Below are 23,974 nucleotides of genomic sequence, written 5' to 3'. Positions count from 1 at the left end.
CGGCGGCCCCGGGGCGGAGGCATCGGCAGCCCAGCCCCGTTCGTTCCCCTGCGGGACGGGGGGGCTGGGGCCTGCTGCCCCCACTCCGGGGCCGCCGCGCGATAGCACCAGCTGGGCAGCAGCCCAGACGCGACTGGCCAGGGGCTGGACCCAGCGTGCGCGCTGCTGGGTCCCCCGCAGCAGGCCCCGGCTCGGGAGGTTCGGGGGCGCCAGAGCCGCAGCCGCGGAGCGCCATGGCCGCTTCCTCCCCCGCGGCAGTGGGAGCTGCAGCAGCGGCTGCTCCCGAGTCCCGCTGACCGGGGGGACAACAACAGCCGCCGCCTGGCCCCGCGGGTCGCCCCGCTCCTCGCCTTACCACCCAACTGGGTCCTGCCTGCTCGGGGCCAGGCCGGACTCTTACTCACCCCGGCCCCGCGCTTCCCCTGAGTCTCCCGGGCCTCCCTCCAGCGCTTGCGGAGGAAAGGTTTTTTGTTTTTTTTTTGGCCCCGCCCCCCGCCACGCCCCCCCCACGTCACACCCCTCCCCCGCGTCCCGATATTTGTCTTTGGTGATCTGGTCACCCTACTGTGCTCAGACATAGCTTCTTCCCCATTTTTAGAAAGCACCAGTGCCCAGCATTGACTATCGTTCCAGTTCAGTTCTAAACTAGATGGAAATAAGATATAGGGTTACCATTCGTCCGGATTCTGCTGGACATGTCCGGCTTTTTTAAGTTAAAAATAGCGTCCGGGGGGAATTTGTAACTGTCCGGATTTCCCCCCCATGCAGAGCGCACACGGCTGACAGGGCAGCCAGCCGGATCGTGCCATCACACGGGGCTCTAGCAGCCAGAGCCCCTCCTCCGCTTCCCCCTCCTCTCCCCTGCAACTTGAAATCACTCCCCTCCTCCCTCCCCCTCCCTCCCCCTCCCTGCATTTGCAGATCGCCAGCCGGCCGTTCGCCTCGGGCCTCTGGCAGTCTGGAGCTCCTCCCCCTGTTCCCCCTCCTCCTGCTGCCCAGCGCGCCGCTCCGCAGCACTCTGTTCTGAGCGGCATGGTAAGGGGGCCAGGAGGTTGGAGAAGGGGCAGGGAGGTTCTGGAGGGGGCAGTCAAGAGACAGGGAGCAGGGTTGGATGGGTCGGGAGTTCAGGGGGGAGGCTGTCTGGGGGTTTGGGGTGTCAGGGTACAGGTAGGGGGTGGGGTCCTGGGGGGCATTTGGGGGGGGTCTCAGGAGGGGGCAGTTAGGGGACAAGGAACAGGGAGGCTTAGGTAGGGGGTGGGGTTCTGGAGGGCAGTTAGGAGCAGTGGTTCCAAGACGGGGCAGTCAGGGGACAGGGAGCGGGGGGGGTGTTTGGGAGTTCTGGGGGGGCTGTCAGGGGGCAGGGGTGGGGAGAGTGATCGGAGCACTCAGGGGACATTGAGCAGAGGGGTTTAGATGGGTCGGGAGTTCTGGGGGGGGCTGTCGGGGTGGGGAGTGGTTGGATGGGGCATGGGAGTCCCTGGTGTCTGTGTGGGGGTGTGGATAAGGGTTGGGGCAGTCAGGGGACAGGTAGGGGGTAGGCTCCTAGGGGGCCAGTTAGGATGGGGGGAGGGTCTCAGGAGGGGGCAGTCAGGGGACAGGTAGGGGATAGGGTCCTAGGGGGCCAGTTAGGATGGGGGGAGGGTCTCAGGAGGGGGCAGTCAGGGGACAAGGAGCAGGGAGGCTTAGGTAGGGGGTGGAGTCCTGGGGGGCAGTTAGGGGCAGGGGTCCCAGGAGGGGGCAGTCAGGGGACAAGTAGTGGGGGGAGGGTTGGGGGTTCTGAGGGGGACAGGAAGCGGGAGGGAGTGGAAGGGGCAGGGGCGGGGCTAGGGCAGGCTAGGGCGGGGCTTCTCCCATCCTCTTTTTTGATTGTTTAAATATGGTAACCCTATAAAATATCAATTGGCCCAATTACATGCCTAATCCAAGGCCCAGGCCAAATCTCCTTGAAGTAAATGACAAAACTTCCCTTGATATCAGAGGGTGTAGGATCAAGCCCGACAGTGAAATACAGCCCTGTGCAGAAAAGGCCAACGCAGGGCCTGCACACCACTTAGGACTAGATTTTTAAAAGTGTTTAGGCACCCAAAGATACAGATAGGTGCCTAGTGGGATTTTCAAACGGGCCTGTCTGCATCTTTAGGTGACTAAATATCTGTAAAAATCTGGCCCTTAATGTGCTTTTTTTGAGGACTTAAATGGTGCACAGTGTGACAGGTTCCCCCCGGGTGCCACCTGGAACTGCCAGAAGCTGGGAATGGGCGACAGGTGATGGATCACTAGTTGATTCCCTGTTCTGTTCATTCCCTCTGGGGCACCTGGCACTGGCCACTGTCGGGAGACACGATACTGGGCTAGATGGACCTTTGGTTTGACCCAGTACAACCATTCATATGTTCTTACCACTGAGCCCTTTGACCCTCCAGCCTGCCCGTTCACCAGCATTCACACAGGTAGGGACACACCCAGCTGCAGTTACACGCAGGCTCTCTAACCACCAGCTTCCCAGCTTAGGACCCCAGAGCAGTACCATCCTGCCCATGTCAAATCTGGCCAGAATATGGGTTTAACAGCTGGTCCGCCTCTCCCTCAATGTGAAGAGAACACTGCACGCTCGTGGTAACGAAGCAGAGATTTTCCCCAAGCACTCCAGTCAAAGCTCAGTGGTTTAGATTCAAACAAAACAAGTTTATTAACTACAAAAGGATAGATTTTAAGTGATCATAAGTGATAGCAAACAGCTCAAAGCAGATTACTTAGCAAATAAACAAAAAACGCAAACTAAGCTTAATAAATTAGATATGAATTAGCAAATTCTCACCCTGAGAAATGAAACAAGCAGGCTGCAGATTAAGGGGCAAGCTGCACTTCCTTTACAGCTTGGGATCCCCAGGTCTTTCATACACAGGCTAGAAATCCCTTTAGCCTGCGTCCAGCACTTCCCCAAGTTCACTCTGTTCCTCAGGTGTTTCCAGGAGTCTTCTTGTGTGGGGAGTGAAGAACCCCAGATGATGTCATTTCCTGCCTTATATAGCTTTAGCATATGGTGGGAACTCTTTGTTTCAAAACTGGGTTCCCAGACCGGTTAGTGGAAAAATACTGACATCCCAAGATGGAGGCCAGAATCATGTGGCCTGGTCACATGTCCTTGTAGAGTTATAGCAACCATTGCTTACAGGCTGGCCAACACGTCCACAGGACAGTTAAGCTATTCCACAGCCCATTATCTTTGTTGATGGGCCATCTGTCTTCTTCATTGTTGTATCTGAAAAGCTGGCTGTGGGTGTTTTCCAGAGTAAGGCCCTTTGAATTACAGATCCCTAGTCAATATTCATAACTTCAGATACAAAAATGATACATGCATACAAATAGGATAATCATATTTAGCAAATCATAACTTTTCCAATGACACTTCATAGGTCCCATCTTGCATAAAATACATCATAATTATGCTATAATCATATAATCATAATATCATTATGAAGAATATGGGGTGCAGTGTCACTCATGGTAGCCCTCTGTCCAGGGGTGAATTTCATCCTGCATTTGCTGCACTTTGCAAAAACTTGATACATTGACGCAATAAGCAAGGGTGAAAGAAAACTCTGGAAAACACCCTAAAACTGTCCCACAATGTCATCCAGCCCCAGACAGAGGCAATTCCCTCTGCTCAACTCCTTTGGTCAGCTCAAGTTTTGGAAGTGCTGTGGGCTCCTCCTAGAGGAAAGGGGTGCTATGTGCATGCAAGTTTTTATTCTTTGGAAGGAAATATCAAGCACAGATCCTGGGAGCTTCTGTGATATTTCAGTGTTAGGTTCATATGGGATAGATTGCTGCTCTGATTCAGAGCCCAATGAATGACCTTCGGTCTCCCATATTGTGCCATTAGTTCGTACATGTGGATTAAAGTGTACTTACAGGGCCGGCTCCAGGGTTTTTGCCGCCCCAAGCAGCGCAAAAAAAAAAAAGTCGCGATCTGCGGCGGCAATTGGGTGGGAGGTTCTTCACTCCGAGCGGGAGTGAGGGACCATCCGCCGAATTGCCGCCGAATAGCTGGATGTGTCGCCCCTCTCCGGAGTGGCTGCCCCAAGCACCTACTTGTCAAGCTGGTGCCTGGAGCCGGCCCTGTGTACTTAGCCGGGAGGACCATGTGAAGGTTGCCACTGTCGCTCTTGTGGAAGACACCTTTCATGCTGATCTGAAGAGGATGGAAAACTACTTTCAGTACTGGCAGCTCAAACCCAATCCAACAAAAACGGGGTTGTCAGCTTTCCAGCTCAGCAATTCTGAAGCTAAGAGGTTGCTGAATGTAAGCTTCTGCAGCAAGGCAATGGTCCACGATCCTAAGGATGCCAGAGGATGTTGTGAAGGCCAGGACAACTAACAGGGTTCAAAAAAGAACTAGATAAATTCACAGAGGATAGGTGCATCCCCATGCTCTGGGTGTCCCTAGCTTCTGTTTGCCAGAATCTGGGAATAGGCGACGGGATGGATCACTTGATGATTACCTGTTCTGTTCATTCCCTCTAGGGCACCTGGCACTGGCCACTGTTGGAAGACACGATACTGGGCTAGATGGACCTTTGGTCTGACCCAGTATGGTCATTCTTATGTAACTCCTGCTCCCTAGGCGTCGCTCTCGATCCCAGCCTTACCTAGCAACAACATCTGAAGCAGGTGAGCCATAAAACCAAGAGTCACATCAATATCATCCAAAAGCGAGCAGGTTCTAGTTGGGGTTGCGATGCTCGAACACTACAAATGGCAACGCTGGCTTTAGTTTACTGTACAGCCCAGAACAGCACACCTGTTTGTGGAAGAAGCTCGCACACGGACCTCTTCGATATCCAGCTAAATGCAGCTGTGAGACTTGTAACCACTCCACTGTTCTTGCTTCCAGTCCTCAGAAACATCCTTCCTCCAACCATCCAGCAAGAGGTGGCTACATTGTGCGAGTACAAAAAAAACTCTCTCTGACCAAAAGCTCTTACTCCATGACAGCCTTGTTCACTTGCCTTAAGTCCCACTAACCATTTGGGACAGCTGGAGAAGCTCTTTCATCATCCAGAAGACATCTGGCAGATGCAATGGGCAAGCTCTGACGTAAACAACAAGCCCCTCATAGATAATTCCACTATCAAACCGCCTTGTGTCTTGCTCCGCCAAAGACAGTGGATGACCGTTAACCATATTAGGACGTTGCATAGAAGATGCGTGCACCTGATGCACACATAGACAATCAAGGATTTGCCACAGCGTGAATGCGGAGACCTCCAAATGATCAAACACACGGTGAACAAATGCCCCACAGTGCAAGGGTGCACTGTTCATCTCCTGAAGCCCTCACATGGATTTCACGCCTTTCTAATAACTTGCTAAAATGTTGCTATTTCCATATGAAAAAAGAATGAAATGGCCTAAGTTTAAATGGGAATTGTCAAGGCTGCTTCCCCACTCTGAACTTTAGGGTACAAATGTGGGGGCCTGCATGAAAACTTCTAAGCTTAACTACCAGCTTAGATCTGGTCCGCTGCCACCATTCCCAAGGGGATTCCCTTCCCTGGGAAGCCTTGAGAAACTCTTCACCAATTCCCTGGTGAATACAGATCCAAACCCCTCGGATCTTAAAGCAGGGAGAAATGAACCATCCCCCCCTCCTTCCTTCCACCAACTCCTGGTGAATACAGTTCCAACCCCCTTGGATCTAAAAACAAGGAAAAAATCAATCAGGTTCTTAAAAAGAAGACTTTAATTAAAGAAAAAAGGTAAAAATCATCTCTGTAAAATCAGTATGGAAAATAACTTTACAGGGTAATCAAACTTAAAGAGCTCAGAGGACCCCCCCTCTAGCCTCAGGTTCAAAGTACAGCAAACAGAGATAAACACTCTAGTAAAAGGTACATTTACAAGTTGAGAAAACAAAGTAAAACTAACACGCCTTGCCTGGCTATTTACTTACAAGTTTGAAATATGAGAGACTTGTTTAGAAAGATGTGGAGAACCTGGATTGATGTCTGGTCCCTCTCAGTCTCAAGAGCGAACGACTTCCCAAACAAAGAGCACAAACAAAAGCCTTCCCCCCCCCCCCCACCTCCACCCCCACCACAAGATTTGAAAGTATCTTGTCCCCTTATTGGTCCTTTGGGTCAGGTGTCAGCTAGGTTACCTGAGCTTCTTAACCCTTTACAGGTAAAAGGATTTTGGAGTCTCTGGCCAGGAGGGATTTTATAATACTGTACACAGGAGAGCTGTTACCCTTCCCTTTATAGTTATGACAGGAATGAATCCAGCCAATAAGGCCTAAGCATCACATGCGATATAGGGTATCATGGCATATCCCCTCTTGAAATCACTAGCCAACTATGTTCTGTATTCCCCTCACATCTCAGTTATGATGAAAGCCGGTCCCTCCATCTTAGAATTCCAGAGCTGAATTAGCTGTCTGCTCTCTCAGCCTGTGGAATGCTGTAAACCTTATCTCTGGTTGATTAAATTGAATTCATTCTGTAAGATGCAGTAATTACTTTACTTCTCCCACTAGCTAATATCAGCTTGGGGGTATTACGCTGGCCCGGCCCAGCAATGCAAACCAGGACACCTGCTATTATGCTAATTTGTATTAGTTCAAATATTGTCACTGCTTCAAGTTGCCAGAAATAAAATTATTTGGATCAGTAACTATAGTGAATTTCTTATTCTTCATTAGGGGCTTGATCCAGAAGTCATTGACATGAGTGGGAAAACTCCCATTGACTCCATAGGGCATTGGATCGGACCTTAACTGCTGATTAATGTTGTTCCTTTTTTCCAGCATCATAAGCTATACCAAAGGGATGCCAAACCTTTTATTTTATCTTTCAAATGAGAAACTCAAAGCTTTCTGCAAATAATAATGAATTGACCCTTCACAGCATCCCTATAGATGTTATCTCCATTTAACACACAAGTAACCTGAGGTACAGAGAGATGAAGGCCCAACTCTTCAAAAGCGGCATCTAATTTTGGTTGCTCCCATTTCTGGGTGTCCAGCATGAAGCACCTACTGCCTGATTTTCAGAGATGCTGAGCACCCGGAGTTCCTGCTGACTTCAGTTGGAGCCCAGGCCATCGACAATTTGAAGTATCCAATATTAGAGGCTGTTTTTAAAATGTAGGGGTAGAAAAGGAACTTTGCTGCTTTACACCGACAGGGGCCAATTTTAATGTGGATGTGAACACCTGTCCACTAGGGAGACAGCCAGTAAGAGGAAGACATGAGTCACTCTTGGTCAATTTGTCAGCTCTTCTGAAAATTTTGGCCACGTGTCTCCAGATTAAATCCCTGACTTTCAAGCTCTTGCTCTAACCATTAGACACACTGGCTTAGACATCTCGGTGAAGCTATCCACCTGCAATCACACACACAGTAGCATCACTGCCTGCACTACCAAGCTCTGACATTAGTGATATAATCTGGGACCATATAGAACATGGTTGCAGCCAAAGTCCTGTAGTGACACCAAAGGGGTCAAATGAGGTGTCTAAGACAAGGTTATGGTTTACTGGTTATGATTATGCTGTCTATATGTGTGTATCAATGTTGTAGTTGAAGTTCTGAATATTGGCTCTATACTGCCTGTATTTCAAACTTATGCTATGCTTCTGGGTGACGTCCCAGACAAGCTGGTGTTAGCTCTGCCTAGCCTGCTTGATGGCCCATTAAGGACCATCGGCTACACAGTGAACCCATTGAGAGAAGGCAAATATGCCTTGAGACTCAGCAAAGTGTGCAGGAACTGGCCCATGTGACTCCAGACTCCATTTTGCTATAATTTTTCACAGTAAGAACAAAGAGGTTTTCTTACACCTTGAAAAGACTTTAAAAGGCTGATGCCTCATCTCCATCTTGTCTTCAATCCTGCTTCTTACCTCTGGAGGGACTTTGCTATAAACAGAAGCTCTACACAAAGGACTGATGACCCATCCCAGCTGGGGATGTATTCCAGAGACTTGATTTGAACATGCAGTTTAGTTCATCACTGCTTCAAGCCTAAACCAAGAACTTTGCCATTACTGTATGTAATTGATTCCATTTAACCAATTCTAGCTCTCATCTATATCTTTTTCCTTTTATGAATAAACCTTTAGATTTTAGATTCTAAAGGATTGGCAACAGCATGATTTGTGGTTAAGATCTAATTTGTATATTGACCTGGGTCTGGGGCTTGGTCCTTTGGGATCGAGAGAACCTTTTTTTTCTTTTCTTGGGGTATTGGTTTTCATAACCATTTGTCCCCATAACGAGTGGCACTGGTGGTGATATTGAGAAACTGGAGTGTCTTAGGGAATTGCTTGTGTGACTTGTGGTTAGCCAGTGGGGTGAGACCAAAGTTTTCACTGTCTGGCTGGTTTGGTTTGCCTTAGAGATGGAAAAACCCCAGCCTTGGGCTGTAACTGCCCTGTTTTAGCAATTTGTCCTGAATTGGCACTCTCAGTTGGGTCCTGCCAGAACCAGCATCGTTACACAAGCACTCAGCATAATGTCGTAAGAGCCTTTAATAACTTGTCCCTCCTGCCATCCCTTTCTCTCACTCAGTTAAATGCACACGATCTCCCCCATTAAGCACACCCTTGAGTTTCCATTGCAGATTTCTTGACGTCAGATACCAACGCAGCAAGGAGACCCCCTTCTAAGATTCTTGCTCTGAACAGGAAAATATGAACGAGCCACTTGAGTAAGTACAGCGGGGAGGTTTGAGAGAAGCATTGTTTAGACTTTGAATAACAGGCACCCCTTTTCTTTGGGACATACAACATTTCTATTAGGGAAAATATGGCTCTAAAGAGAGACTGTGACAGGGTTTTTAATAGGTCAATAGGAAAAGGATCATGAGTACAAATGATACATCTGCTTCATTGCCTGTCAGCATTCACACTCTCAGGTGGCCTATAATAGCCTTGCAGTCACGGAAAGTAGAATAGGGTTGAAATTGCTGAGGCTTGAGCATACTGGTGCTATTTCTCTTATTTAAAAAAAGAGGCAGCTCTGATCCAGTTGGCTTCACTCTCTGCTGCTGCTGTTTGGAGAGTTTAATTCATAAGCAATAACTAACCTTCCAGTTAAGCCTCCCAGCTCCTCCTGGTAGATAGCTACCCTCCCCATTCCACAGAAGGAAACTGAATTGCAGAGAAGTTGGTTTGGCTGCCAGCGCTCATGGGCCTCGAGACGACAAAGTCTGGGAAGAGTCTGTGTGCAGACTAGGCTGCCTCCATGGTCTGGGAAGGTTGCACAGCAAACGTGTTCATTGTCTGGTGGAAAAGGAGGGAGCAGCGTGCCAGCTCTGTCCACAGAGCACCCAATTCCAAATGCTTCACCCCGAGGTGTAAATCTCCCTCCTGTGCCGCGTGCGTCTAGTCTAGTGGTTTCTCGTCTTTGGTCTGTTGGCCACTTGCTCGTAGTCGGCAGAAACCTGGCTTTGCTGCTCCTACAGGCCTCCAAGTTCTTCACTGTAGAGAGTGCCTGGGCCTATCAGAGGAGCTCGCAACAAGAAGGCAGCTCAGCTGCCTCCATTAAAGGCCACTGTTGAGTAAGTGGAAGAGGAGAGGAAACAGTAGCTGCATGGGGCCAGTGTCTCCATCAGAAGGGAAATGTCCAGGGGAGCAGAACAGAAAAGGGACCACATGGGTGGGTAGCACATGCAGGGGAGTAAGAGGGAAGGGATCCACATGAATGTCAGTGCGAGTAATTGCATGCTCCCCACTTACATTCCCCCTGCAGTTTCAACTGAATGAATGTGGTTCGCCGCTTTCACTTCCTGTCCTAAATTCTTGAGTAATGTTGCTGGGCACACTTCATCAGCTACCGCGTTGCGCTCAAGCGTGAGTGCTTCTAAGAGATGAGCTTTTAACTCAGTTTCTTTGTAAAGTGCTTTGAGATGAAATATGTTCTATATAAAGTGGACTCAGATGCAGAAGACCTGGATTCTGTTCCTGACTCTGTGCCTGCTGGGAGACCTCTGGCAGGTCACGTCTCTGCTCCGTGCCTCAGTTTAACCCCTGTAAAGTGGGGATAATGATACTGACCTCCATTGTAAAGTGCTGTGTAAGATCTGGGTTGTATTTGTATTATTTTTGGGAGGTGTTTGTACAGCACCTAGTGCAATGAGATCCTGGTCCATGACTTGTGCTCCCAGGCACTGCCACAAAACAAAATAATATAGATACAAATAATCTTGGGCCAAATTCTGTGCTGGTGTAAATGGGGGAAACTTCGTAGAAGTTAGTGAAGTTGCACCCATTCACATCAGCATAGAATTTAGCTTGTTCAGTGCATGGAGGTGAAAAACACCTGCACACACACATCTTTCCTTTCCATGCATCCTTCCTTCTCTTTGGTTTGCATAACTGCAAATATTCTTTGGCATGAATATTATCCAGACACCCAGCTGCCATATTTGGCGCTGACCTTCTCCATAGCTATGCTATCTGCTGTGCAATGTAGCATTTCCTTTTATTTGTTCTAATTAACAGGAGGTAATTTGCAAGGGGCCCCTGAGCAACCTTTTAGTGATGGCTGATCAATTCTTCAGACCAGAATTAATTACCAACATCAGTTGCGTCTTTCAGTGCAGTTGGTGAATGTTATGAACACCCCATACTGACTTTCCTTCATTACACATTAATTAGGATACCTCAAAGCCTTTGAGCAAAAGCTAATCCATCAACTATTTATGACAGAGTCACCTGGGCAAGATTTGAATTGGTGAGAGGGATGAAATGCTTTGGATGCCATTTCCAATCCCCTGAGCTACCAGCCCCACCGAGCCTCATTACCATTATTACGATTATTATTCAGTTCTCATTAAGTGCATGACCTGTTATAGCTGTTATACATGACCTGTTATAGCCAGTCCTTGTAACCTGAGCAAAACCCCACAGTATATTGTATCTTACAGTAGCAAGAAGACCATGTTTGTAGCCACCTGTTCTTGAACAATTCTCTAGATTTATAAAATATCTACAGTCATGTCATTTGGAGAGTTTAACACCTTTTTATAGAAATTGCACTGAGTGAAATTCACCCTTTTGCAGAGACCCAGTGTAAGGTCTGTATGCCATTTCAGTCCCATATAAGCATTCCAGTAGTGACACTGTGTAGGCCATGATCTGGTTGTCTGCATAGGGACGAATTTCATCCACAATGAGCACAGCAGGTTGTTAGCATGCTTTAAACCATTGGCAAGTAGTAACGTCCACCTACTTCTCCAATCACTCAGTAATGTTCCTAGATGTAATGGGAGGAAAGTCAGGGGAAGAGCACCTTTTCTTGGATGGAGGTTTGCTACATTTTGGAACATGTAACTAATACTCTTTTGTGCAATAAAATGTTCCCTGTTATTGACTAGTAATAAAAGCAGCACTCACATTAGAAGTCTCTTTGCTTCTGGAAGCAGGAGGCCTTCAGAGAGTGGGATATTGAATGCCTGGCAGCCTTTTATATTTTCATTCAGTTAAAAAATACAGGTAGGGTGAGTTGTTACGGAAGTTGGTTCACACTTGGAGGAGAACGAAGACTGGGGAATGTGGACTAGTGAGTTTGTGAAGCTCAGATGCCTTTATTCTTCTAAGGGGTCTTTGATTAAAAGCTGAAGCCAAAGCACAATGTGAATATTCAAATTTCATCCCCCTTGAATCCAGCCTACATCGTTAGGGGAGTACATTATATCTCAAATGGCTGGATTCTGCAGGTTGCAATGTGCTTTCAACTTCAACGTTGAAGTCAAAGGGCCAGATTCCAATTCTAATGCCCTCTTCATATTCAAATAGGGCCTTGATTCAAAGAAGTACGTATGTGCATGATTTAAAGCTACGTGCTTGGCTGATAGACATGTGCTGAAGTGCCATATCGGTGCCTAGTACCTTGTACCACAAGTAGTCCCATTGAAGTCAGTGGGACCATGTATGGAGTTAAGCACTATTCAGTATGAGTAAGGGGCAGTAGAAACCAGTCCTAAGGGACTTGAGGGCATTCAGGGTCTGATTCTGCACCCATCAATGGAAGCTTTTGACTTCAATGAGAGCAGGATCCCGGCCTCAAGGTGCCCAGCAACTTATAGGATTGGCCTCACCATCACCAAGCCATGACTCTAATACCGTGTGACATTTCCACAGCACCTCTCAATCCAAAGGATCCGTTTTCACAAACTAGTACGAACTAGCCAGCACCACTGAAGGTATGTCTGTACTGAAATCAGATGGGTCCTGCATCTTGGCAGGGGGTTAGACTAGATGACCTTTGCGGTCCCTCATAACCCCAGGCGTCTATGATTCTACACCCAAGCTATCTTTGATCCAACCAGCTCAAATAACGATAGCAGCGATGTCGTGGCATTGCAGGCTAATCGCGCAAGTACTGGGACGGCCTGTACAGCCCATGCTGGCACCGCTTCGCTTGCTGCATCTCAAAGCTAGCTCAGGTATGTCTACACCTGCTGCAGTCACACTTCTGCCTGCAGTGTAGACATACGCTCAGATGCAGCCACCTCTGAGGTGGGGACCAAAAACCACCCAACACACGGGACAGCATGAGGGAAGGGGAAACTTTGACCAAGAGCAGCGCTATAAACACCAGCTGTTACAAAAGTTGCCGTGAGATCTCTAATATCTACATCAGGAAGACAGGGCCCATCCCTGTAATAATAAAGATAGCACAAAATTTTGAGGAGCTAGATATTTGAGGCCTTCAAACGAGAAACAATGGGGATGATTTTCACTTTACTGAAAGGGTCAGAATATCGCTGTCCCTTTGGACTGCCTGCTGCAATTTAGAAAAACACAAAATACTGCATGAAAATATCCTGCAGTCTTGTCAGTTTCAAACACAAATGAATAATGATGCCACATAATTATTTTTCAACTAAATTGAGCCTCCTTTGCTCTATGTGGCTCTCCTTAATGCGAGCGGTTGTGCCAAGATGAATTTGGTATGCAGCTGGGTAGAGCTGGAATATTTCATTGTCTGGGACAGATTTATGCGGTTGTGTGTGCCAAGTATGTATAGATTTATTACATCTTTCATACTCTTGAAGAAAACCAGTCCAATGCCCATGGTAGGTCCATGAACCTGAGGAGAAAAAATACCTACTGCAGAGGCAGCACAGTCTAGGAGCACAGTTAGTCAGTCTGAGGCAGCTCCTTGCACATGTACCTTTTATTCCTCCGCACGTTTACACACACAACATAACAGAGGCAACTTGAAGCAGGCGCTTTCCATGCCATCTCCCTCTTCAGCTCAGCTCACCTTCTGAGCTTCCCCTTGCTGCCTGTTGTTTCTACTTATACCCTCCCACATGCATCAGTAGCCCAGGAATTACCACCCAGCTGCTCATAATCCCCCAACAGAAAGTGTTTAATTGCTCGCAGCTGAGCCTGTAGCCATCTTCACCCTGGAGCACTGGCAGTGATCAGGAGGCTGCTGCTAGTAATCTGTCAATGAACAATGCCCCAGGTGCTTGGTCCCCTGTTCCCCGGACTAGGAGCTAGTGTATCATGTTGCTGTCTAGTGACACCCCCGCCTCCCCATTGTTTGGGCTTCGGAGGTGCCTGTGTTCATGTGATCCAAGGGAGGAATGCCACAACTCTAGGTGTGTGAAAGTGCTGGTGGAGTGGAAGGTAATGAGTGTGCTCCATCAAATCACGTAGCTGTTGGGAAGGTCTGTGCGGGTCTGCTCTCCCTGCATGTCAGCAGTGGGTTTTGCCTTCCTCTCTTTACTTCCCTGGTTATCATAAAACGTTCTTCAGGAGGGCGGATCCACCAAAAGAGAACATTGCATAGGCTCCTAGTCAGAGGTGGATTAAGGTTTCCTGGGGCCCTGGGCCAGAGCAAGTGGGGGGCCCCTCACCACTGCTCCACCCCCGTTCTGCCCCTTTCTGTCCCTTCCCCAGGGCCTGCCTCTGTTCCACCCAGGGCCCCCCATTATGCCCCTCCCCACTACAGCTTGACAACCCCTTTTGCTCCTTTCTGTGTGTCTCTTCCCCCCACCCCCAGGGTCCCAAGACTGGATAAGCTCTGTCCCTGCACCACAGCCCCGGGGCCACAGTGGGAGAGTGAGAGCTCCTCCAGTCCCAGGGCCACAGCAGGGGTCTGGGTGCTGGGGCTTCCCCCACCACCCCCTGCGCTTTTGTGGGGGACCAGGGTTGAAGTGCTGGGGCTTCTGCAGCCCTGGCCACCCACCACTTCTGCTGGAGAGCGGGGTCAGGGGCCGCTGGAGGGGGTCTTGCCCTGCCGCCCCGCAGCTTCTGCCGGGGTCGGGATCCACTAGGGGGGCTTCCCCCGTCCTGTGGCCCGGCGGTTGATTTTTTTCCAGGGCCCCCCAGTTGGCTGGGGCCCCTGGGCATGGGCCCCAACATCCCAGTGGCTAATCTGCCACTGCTCCTAGTTGAAGGATTCATTAACTGTTCCAGAAATAGCGTTCTTTTGGTAGAGCTAATTAACAAATACAGCCTTCTGCTTTCCCTCTTACTGCCCTAACCTTTTTTTTTCTTTCCCTTTTTCAGTGTAGTGAGGAAAGGGGGAATTTAGGCCTGCATCCATAACAGGCCTAATCTCTAAACAAAACTATATCCCTTTGATAATCACCTTAAAGTGGCTGAGAGGTGGAACAATAGGGCCATACGTTGAAGATATGGAAATCCCAAAGGATCTAGAAAATCAGAGAAACAACAACGTGATGCACAAAGCCTGAGTTAGGTCCCTGTGCTCCTTATTCAGTCCATGGGGAAAAATAAGTGCCTTAGAATGGGACCCACAAAAGTCAGCACATTAGACAGGGAGCTGCCTAAACTAGCCACGGGAGAATTCTGAAAAGAGGAGCATATCTTAAGCCCTGACCCTCTCGCGGAGATAGGTACCTGAGCTCAGGCTGCTGGGAGGCACCAATCTCTGCTAGCAAGCCACAGCTGGGAACCCCTCTCCTGGAATTAGCTGGCTTAGGCACCTACTTTGTTTCTTGTGAGAATGAGTTAGAGACTTGCCTCTCTCCACACAAAATTGATGGGGGAGGAGGTGGTGCCCAGCCCACCTTGTAACTTTTAGCCCTCCTGATAGCAGTCACCTGGTTATGTGGGATAGATTTTAGAAAGGCTTTTGACGCAGTCACACATGACATTCTCATACGCAAACTAGGGAAATGTGGTCTAGATGAAATTATTATAAGCTGAGTGCACAACTGGTTGAAAGACTATACTTTAGTATCAATGGTTTGCTGTCAAACGAGGAGGGTGTGGCACGTGGATCCCACAGGGATCAGTCCTGGGTCCAGTACTTCAATATTTTCATTAATAACTTGCATAATGGAGCAGAGAGTATGCTTATAAAATTTGCAGATGAAACTGAGCGGGGAGGGGTTGCTACCACTTTGGAGGACAGGATTAGAATAAAAACAAACTTGACAGATTGGAGAATTGATTTGAAAGCAACAAGATGAAATTCAGTCAAAGACAAGTGCTAAGTACTACACTTAGGCAGGAAAAGTCAAATGCTCAACTACAAAATGGGGAAGAACTGGCTAGGTGGTAGTACTAGTGGAAAGGTTCTGCAGGTGATAGTGAATGACAAATTTAATGAGTCAACAATTTGATCTTGTGAAAAAGACTAATATTATTCTAGAGTGCATGAATAGGAGTGTCATATGTAAGACATAGCAGGAAAGATGTGGCAAATTAGAGAGAGTCCAGAGGAGAGCAACAAAAATGATAAAAGGTTTAAAAAGCCTGACCTACGAGGAATAGTTAAAAAACCTGAGCTTGTTTAATCTTGAGAAAAAAAGACTCGGAGGTGGGGGGGGACGGACCTGATAAGTCTTCAAATATATTAAGGGCTGTTATAAAGAGGCTGGAGATCAATTGTTCGCCTTGTCCACTGATGGTAGGACAAGAAGTTATGGGTATAATCTGCAGCAAGGGAGATTGAGGTTAGATAGTAGGGAAAACTGTCAAACTCTAAGGGTGGTTAAGCTCTGAAGCAGGCTTCCAAGGGAGGTGGTGGAATCCCCGTCATTGGAGGTTTTTAAGACCAGGTTGGACAAACACCTGACAGATATGCTGTAGGTTTACTTGGTCCTAACTCAGCGCAGGTGCTGGACTTGGTGACTTCTCAAGGTCCCTTTTGGCCTTACATTCCTATGATTCAATGATATTCTAGTGTGGGCTCCTTCCATCTCTCCTGGTAGTTTAATAGCACTGGAGCCTGAATTCCTCTGCTGATTCCAGGACAACATGGTCTAATGGACTTAAGTACAGTAGTGGAAGTCAGGAACATGTGAGATCTCATCCTGGTTTTGCCATTGAAGTATCAGGTGCCCGTGTGCAAAGCACTTAAGCTCTTGTTAAGGACAACCTGGCCCTTCATTTACACAGTGATGGACACTCTCGTATAAGAACCTGGATAGATCTAAAAAGTGGTATTAGATTTTTGAAATGTGAGTTTTAAACCTTTTTCTTAGTGGGCTCTGGAGAGCACTGCCTACTGTTTTAGAGCATGACGTTCCTTTTTGTTTGTGACCTGAGTTTGCGGTCAGCATAGCAGCAGTAATGAATGTGATGAAATAAAGTGTTTTGAATTTCTAAGCCGGCTATCAGATTCCATCAACCAGAAGTCTACCTGCTTTGCTTATTTCTTTCTGCTTCAATTCTTTGGCATAAGAATCAGTTGAACCTTAGAAGTTCTGTAAATTCCATTGCACAATTTCTGGGTTGTAAATAGTGTCGGGAAGTTAATGTATTCCTCATGCCTTTAATGATGCATGAGTCTTGAAAGAATAGCATGAGGACACATTACTATCTATTTTAGTAATGAATTGCTTTCAAAGCCACAGGGCATAAAACAAACTTATTAGAAGATCATTTGAGCTGCAGGATATGTTGATTTCAAGCCATCTGGATAGCTAAATGATGTGAAGTGTTCTGAAGATTCTAATGTTCACTTTACTTTCCATTTCTGTGGTTTTATTTTCTAACAAATAATACGAATAAAATCTTAGTATTTCATTTATATCGGGGTAACCAAACCACAGCTTGCATGCCACATGCATCTCTTTTACAGTTAGTGCAGCTCACAGAACTCCCTACACTCCCCCATTCTCCACTACCATACTGGGAGTGGGGAGCTCAGGACCTCTGTCTTGCAGCGGGGTGGTTGGGTAGGGCCTTCTGCCCAGTGGAGAAGGGGTTCTCGAGGCTTCAGCCCCCTGGGGCACGCATGCTGTGGCTTGGGATTTCAGTAGGATCAGGGCCAAGCCCCGGCAGCCACCTCCTGCGGGGCTGAAGCCCCGAGCCCCAGCATAAGAATGGCCAGACTGGGTCAGACCAAAGGTCCGTCTAGCCCAGTGTCCTGTCTGCCGACAGTGGCCAATTCCAGGTGCCCCAGAGGGAATGAACAGAACAGGGAATCATCAAGTGATCCATCCCCTGTCGCCCATTCCCAGCTTCTGGCAAAATATCTTGTGCAGGTGTGCCCCTGCTCTCAAACTTCTGAAGATTGTCGTATGCGGCTTGGAGAGTCAGTAAGTTTGGCCACCCCTGATTTATATAATGCCTTTCAAACAGAAGAATCCCTAATAATAATACTTCTAAGGTTGGGCATTTGATGGATCCAACAATAATTGGTCAATTGACTGGCCAAATATTGTCGAAAGATGGTCAAACATTTTAAAGCACTAATTTATTTGAACAGTGACCACAGAAACAAATCAGTAACAAGACCTTGGGGCACTCTTACCGGAATATTTGACAATATTTGACTGCCAGCTGACATTTGACCAGTCAATTGACTGGTTTGCCGAGCCTAATTTTGCACTCTGTAGCACCTCTCTAAGGATGATGATAACATACTGTTCAAGTGCCAGCAATGTACTCTGTGGTATAAAAGCAAGAAACATTGGGACGGCCCCTGCCCCAAAGAGCTTCCACTATAAGATAGACATAAAATAGACAGGATGCTCAGCGAAGCCCCGAGAATGGAACAACTGGGATTCTTAAAACAATTATTTTACTTTTAATTATCAAAGGGTGTGCTTGCCACTGTGAGGTTGATCCTGGTCTCTGCTATACAGCCTCCCAGCTCCCTTACTATCGTAACCTGTGAATAAGGGAAGACCCCTGCATGTACTAGATGATTGCTGCTTACTCTGAGCCATTGTATAGAAAGAAGCCTTTGTTGTTACAGCTTTAGATTGGATAGGGTCAATTACTAGCAACTTCCATACCAGCAATGTGTATTGCATGAGAAACACTGTCATATGTGCTGGATGTCCCACAAACAGATCCCATCACTGGGCAAGTCATTCTAATGATCAGTTTTAATAAAAGATGTTGCATAGTGTGCTATTCACAAAATAACGCAACAGCAATGGATGGCTGAAACTAGACCCGGCAAAGAGCATGCTGTAGGGAACAATCCTGAGCTGTTAGGGGAATGCGCTATGTGCCCTAATTGGTCATAGCCTTCTCTTACTTCTGTGACTGATTGAACAACTGTAAAGTAAAACTAGACATCTGTAAGCTCCATCAGTATTAGTGTTCCATGGGAAGTGCAAAATTGTTGGTCAGTCTCAGAGGCCAAGTCAACTTCAAGCATAATTTTTGGATCACCTGCACAGACCATTAGCATGAATGGCAGAGCTTCCCTTCTTTTTCCAAAGAGAAATTAATAAATCCGATGTTGTTAATGTTTACCTGTTCACTGGAGACCACTGATTTGATTAGTTATTTCCCCATAGTCAATTTAGTGTTATGTCTGTCTGCAAATTGTGTAGCTTCTTGTTGGCAAACTCATTTTCCATTCTACTTAATGGCAAAACTGTTGTGTAATTTAAAGTGCATTACACCCAGGCCTATTTATCCCCATTTGTCTCTTCCTTTTAACATTCTCAGTTTCCAGACAATTTCACAGATTGATTAGGACTCAAATAAATCATTATTATAATTTTTCAGCTCTAAAAACAATATGCCACAATTATGTGTGAGACTCAAATTAATAAATGTGGCAGATGCAGTTTGGTTACTTCCTGATTTACACTTCAGTGTCCTTTAAGCAATGTTAGAAGAAAACATGTTTGCTAATAGCATTCGCAAAATGATAGGGAAAGCCCTGCAGACTTCAAATTAGGTTATCTTAAACCATAGGATTATATAGCTTTAATCTTACACAAAGCTCCTACACCATGGGAAGTGATTTGCTTGGGAGAATAAACTCCATGTAACTTAGTAACATACTCCTCTTAATGCATTGCCCCAGCTGGTATGTGTGCTCTTTCTGCACTGTATCTCAGTGCAGTTTTGGTCATTCAGAACTTTAAAAACAATTCATCACCTACAGAGGCCTATATAGAGGGCAAGTCAACCCCTTCCTCCCACCACAAGCTTCGGAAAAGTTCAATTCAATCCAAAACATTGTGTTCCTGTCCGCACACTAGACTCATTGCCCTGTGTGTTCCCATCACTGTACTGTAATAGCTGCAGAGTAGTATATCATGAGAGAGACCTACTCTTGGGTGATAGCACTGCGTAAACAGCAAGAGGTCTTTTAGGGATTGCCCTTGCTCCTTTGTTTCAAACATCCAAGCACATGAGCATGTGGCAGCAGGGTCTGCACAGCAATTTAGGACTGGTCTACTAGTTATACTGCAAGTGCGATTTTCAAACTTAAATACCTAAACAATGCATTCGAATTCTATATTGGAATTCTCACTTGGCACTTGAATGTGTCAGTGCCTGTTTAATGTGATTTGAGCATCTAAATATGGATCCCGATGTCCTTAAAGCACTTGTATTTCCAAATTGAGCCCATCTGGCTCAAAACAATGAATCACAGGCAAAGGCTGCCTAGCCTTCTGAGAGAAGGCTTCACTGCTTACAGAGCACTTCTTAGTCTCTTCTGTTTCACAGCAAGATGTTTCAAATTGAATTGTTTCTAGCCAGGAGCATGGATCTGGAAGAACTAAAAGAAACACAAGGTTCCAGAGCAAAATATAATGAACGAGGTGTGTCTACCTACTGTGGTTGCGTTTCCAATTTTGCAAACCCAAGAGTTTGGACAATGTTCAGATTAGCATCTCAATTTTAGAACGCTTATCCAAACCCAGCCAAAGCATCTGAGGTATGCCCACCAGTCATCATTATTGTTCATCAGGGTCCGTCATTCCACTGTACTTGGGTTCATAACACCATATTCAGCTCACATGCAGTGGGCCTTCTCTACTGAAGTCAATGCAGTTGTGCCCGTGGGCACCAGAGATTGAAATTGGCCCAAAACTTTTTTCTTCCAAGGAAACTGCCATCCTCCGAAATCTGAGTAATGGAGGGGTTAATACCAAATAAGCCACATGCCGGATTTTGCTGGAACGCCTGATGTTCCAAATGAGCCCAGGAAATCTTTGATTATTACTGTTATCATCATCTGTTCTGTAAATAGTGTCTTGTACCTGTTTTTACCCTAATAAATTATCTCCCTAGCATTTTGCTCATAATCACCACTGTTGTGCCGTTTATAAGAAAACGTCAGGTGAACGCAAAGTGATACTTTAAATCTTGTGCTAATGAAATAGGTTTTTTAGATCAAAATGCTTTATTATTTTGTTTCTCTGCATGGCAGCATATAAATAACACACTGAACCACCTCTTTCCTTCTGGCATGATAAAGTTTTTAGCAAAAAATCCAATAATTTGCCACTCTTCCCATAATGTGCACTGTGGCTGTACAATACTATGATTTCAGACCTAACTGTAATCTGGTTAGCAAGGTACTAGCGTTATAATTAATGAGATGAAGCCATTTAAGAGTGTGATATAAATGATGCCATTATTCTAGCTGAGAATTTAATGGGAACTTGGTTTTTGTAATTTTGTATTAGGCAGTTTGCATTGTTTCTTCATTTGTTGTGTGGTGGTTACCAGAGAAACTGAGCTGATAGCTGAAAGGTTAAGGGCCTTGCTTGGAGCAGAGGGATGGTCCAGTGGTTAGAGCTCTAGCCTGGGACAGCAGGGGTTAAGCACATGTCCTACTGAAGATTTTGTGTGTTATGCTGGGCCCATCATTTATTCTCTCGCCTGTACAGAGGGCAGTTCTACTACCCCCAATCTCAGAGGGGTACCTGAGAATAAATATGTAAAAGGTTGGGCAGTAACGGGGGCCATATAAGTACCTAAAACAAATTATGAGAGACTGAGTATCAATGCTGGGTCTTAATCCTGAAAGAATGGAGAAATTCATGCCTCAGAAGAACTGAGCACCCAAACATCACACCACAGTTAACAGGAGCTGAAAATCAGGCTACAGCTAACTCAGGAGGTTGCTAACTAAGGGATGCAAATCCAGTTCTGATCTACATCACTCATTCATATCCATCGCAGATCAGCAGCAAAGACAAGCCTATATGATGGCTCTTGTTTGATCCACATGAAATAGCTGGTGCCTCAGTTCCATTTCTAATAAATGGGACGTGTCCCCCTGCTGGCAACCTCAGCAGGGAGGCCAAAGACTGAATAGACCATTGAAACGGAATCTTTTTTCTAGAGCCAGAATAACAAAAAATTAGCAGGCTGTTGTGGAGGAACGTATGCTGCCACTGCTTGTGCTGCTAATCAAGAGAGAACTTCACTCTTCAGGGACCCCAGTTCAGTAATTTGCATTCATCCAAGCATCTCAAAGAAGTTCTTTTCAAGCATTAACCATGTATTTCTGCTAAGACTCCTGCCTGTCCTCTGTGTACAGATGGGCAAACGGAGGCAGAGAGTGGGGAAATGACTTGTCCTAGGTCACCCGGCAGGATAATATCAATGCCAGGATTAGAACCAGGGAGCTTATGGTTCCTGTTTATGGGCATAGTCCACTCAAAGCCAAGTTAGTCAAATCTCATACTTCAGAGCATGATCTGATACCATTCAGGGGTTAAGAGGAGATTTGTTCTCCTATACATAGTGCCACACAATTGACTAGATGCATTATATTGTATTGGCTTTTTTGCCTTTCTCTGCAGTATTTAATATTGGACTTTGCTGAAGGCAAGATCCCAGACCTCATGGTCTGAGCCAGTTTGGTGAATTTATTCACTCAAATGGACAATAACATCTACTCAAGTAATGCTGATATTTTTGCTTTGATGGCTTTGTTTGGATGCATAAATAATGACAATCAAAAATTACTGCACTTACTCATCTACATTTGGAGAAGTCACCGGAGATTGTCTGGCTTAAATCCTTATAGTTGAACAGTCACAGATTATTTGGATATGTTACATCTCCTCTCTTTGGCCTATAAGAGCCTGACTGTCTTGTGCTATCATTGCTGTGCCCAGGCCGCAAGTCTGTGCATATGATGTAAACCAAGTAGGCATTTAGGACTGTCACAGCAGATAAGGGGAATCAGTCTTTTGAGTGACTGAGGGAGAAATTGGAAAAGGCCAAGAGAGATGTTCACCAAACTAAATCAAATTCTTGTTCCTTTTAATGCACCTTCACCTACCCAAGCAGTAATAATGTTATATAGCACTGAAGGATTCCAAAGTGTGTTAGATATTGTGTATATCGGGCTCATTTACCTACCACTGAAATGCAGCCAACTTTACCATCGTACACGTTTGCTGCTATGCACAAATAGCTTTACAAAATTGCGCATTTTAAGAGCAGTTTCTCCACCTGAAATTCAAGGAGGCAAAATGGAATAAGCCCTATTGGAATTTGACCAGAACACGAGGGCTAACGCACCTCCTCTTGCAAAATAAAAAGTGTCGGGGGATAACTTTCAGAGCATGTTTAAAAGACTGGACCTGTAGCAGCACAGCAGTGCTGGGACATTCAGTACAGACTTAGAGCTGAATAGTACCGCCTACATCTCTTCCTGCAGCATCTTTGTTTTCCCTGGACATCTCCATCCAAGTTCTGATTAGGCTCAGTCCTGCCTAGCATGAGACCTGAGGATTTATTAACATGGCCAGGTTTAAAAGACCTTTAAAATAAAAATTTCTTGTATTTAAGGAAATGCATAAAGAGTTGACCTCACTAAATCTAATCCCTTTCAATGAATGTTTCTTGCAGGTACTTGGCCTGGTTATGGCCTGGTTATATTGGCGAAAGCTTGACGACATATACTGCAGACTGGATACTGTTGATTTCAAGGCACTTGAGGTGATAGACTTCAAAGCAGTGGACTTCACAGGTGCTGGCTGGTGCTTGTGTTTTCCCAGAGAAGGAGGCTACATTCCCGTCAATGTCACAGATGATGACGATGATGAAGAGGTTATCGGTCAAAGTAAAGTGTGAAGAGGTTCCGGTATCCTCAACGTGGCAGTTCAGAGCATAGCGCACCTGAAGGCACAGACTAGAGAATGTGTGATGGACCTCAAGTAGGGAAATAACTAGACATCACACCCACTCGTGCTTCATCCTCAAATTCATGGGATATCTTAACAGGAATTCTAAAATAACTTAACATGGATACATGAGTAAGAATCAGCACACCCTGAAGGCACACAAAAGTGCCATAGTTTACATGCACTGTCTTGGCAACCCCAAGTATTTGTATATATCTCCCTTTTACAAAATAAATGTAACTTTTTCTTTAATCTTACTTGTTTCTGATGCGTATTTTTAGCTTCCAGAAACTGTGTGGAATTGGTAGAAAACACTGCAGTTAGCTATGGAAATATGAGTTTTAATATCCTGAGTTAGTCACAAAGAAAAGGCGGCCAGTCTGCAAAGAGAATGTGATTATAACTACCATCTCTTGCAAAGATGTGTTCTGAATGGCCTGTTCTTACCTGCACAATGTTTGATATTATTATCACTATACAATTCTTCATTTCAGCTCTCTCTCTTGACTGCATAAGGGTCAAATCTTGTGCCCTTCTCCAGAGCAGTGGGAAGCTATGGCCCAGTGGAACTGATGTGGTTCTGCTCCTGGAAGAGGTCAGGGGCAGGAGGTTGTTTAGCTTTTTTGGAACTC

General features: G+C 46.1%; 1 protein-coding gene across 2 annotated transcripts in view; it reads left to right on the top strand.

Moving 5' to 3' along the window:
- The window catches only part of LOC117872895 (tetraspanin-15-like), a 201,237-nt gene extending 177,643 nt beyond the window's left edge, over positions 1 to 23,594 (top strand). For both annotated transcript variants that reach the window (XM_034761736.1, XM_034761734.1), the window contains one exon: positions 23,068 to 23,594. In XM_034761736.1, the coding sequence (XP_034617627.1) occupies positions 23,068 to 23,292 (225 nt within the window). In that variant the 3' untranslated portion in view covers positions 23,293 to 23,594. The remainder of the gene's footprint in view (positions 1 to 23,067) is intronic.
- The last annotated feature ends 380 nt before the right edge of the window (positions 23,595 to 23,974 follow it).

The sequence above is a fragment of the Trachemys scripta genome, chromosome 2, assembly GCF_013100865.1.
Source record: "Trachemys scripta elegans isolate TJP31775 chromosome 2, CAS_Tse_1.0, whole genome shotgun sequence".
Taxonomy (NCBI): Eukaryota; Metazoa; Chordata; order Testudines; family Emydidae; genus Trachemys; species Trachemys scripta.
The sequence above is the reverse complement of the archived record's forward strand: the minus strand, read 5'-3'. Positions and strand labels throughout refer to the sequence as shown.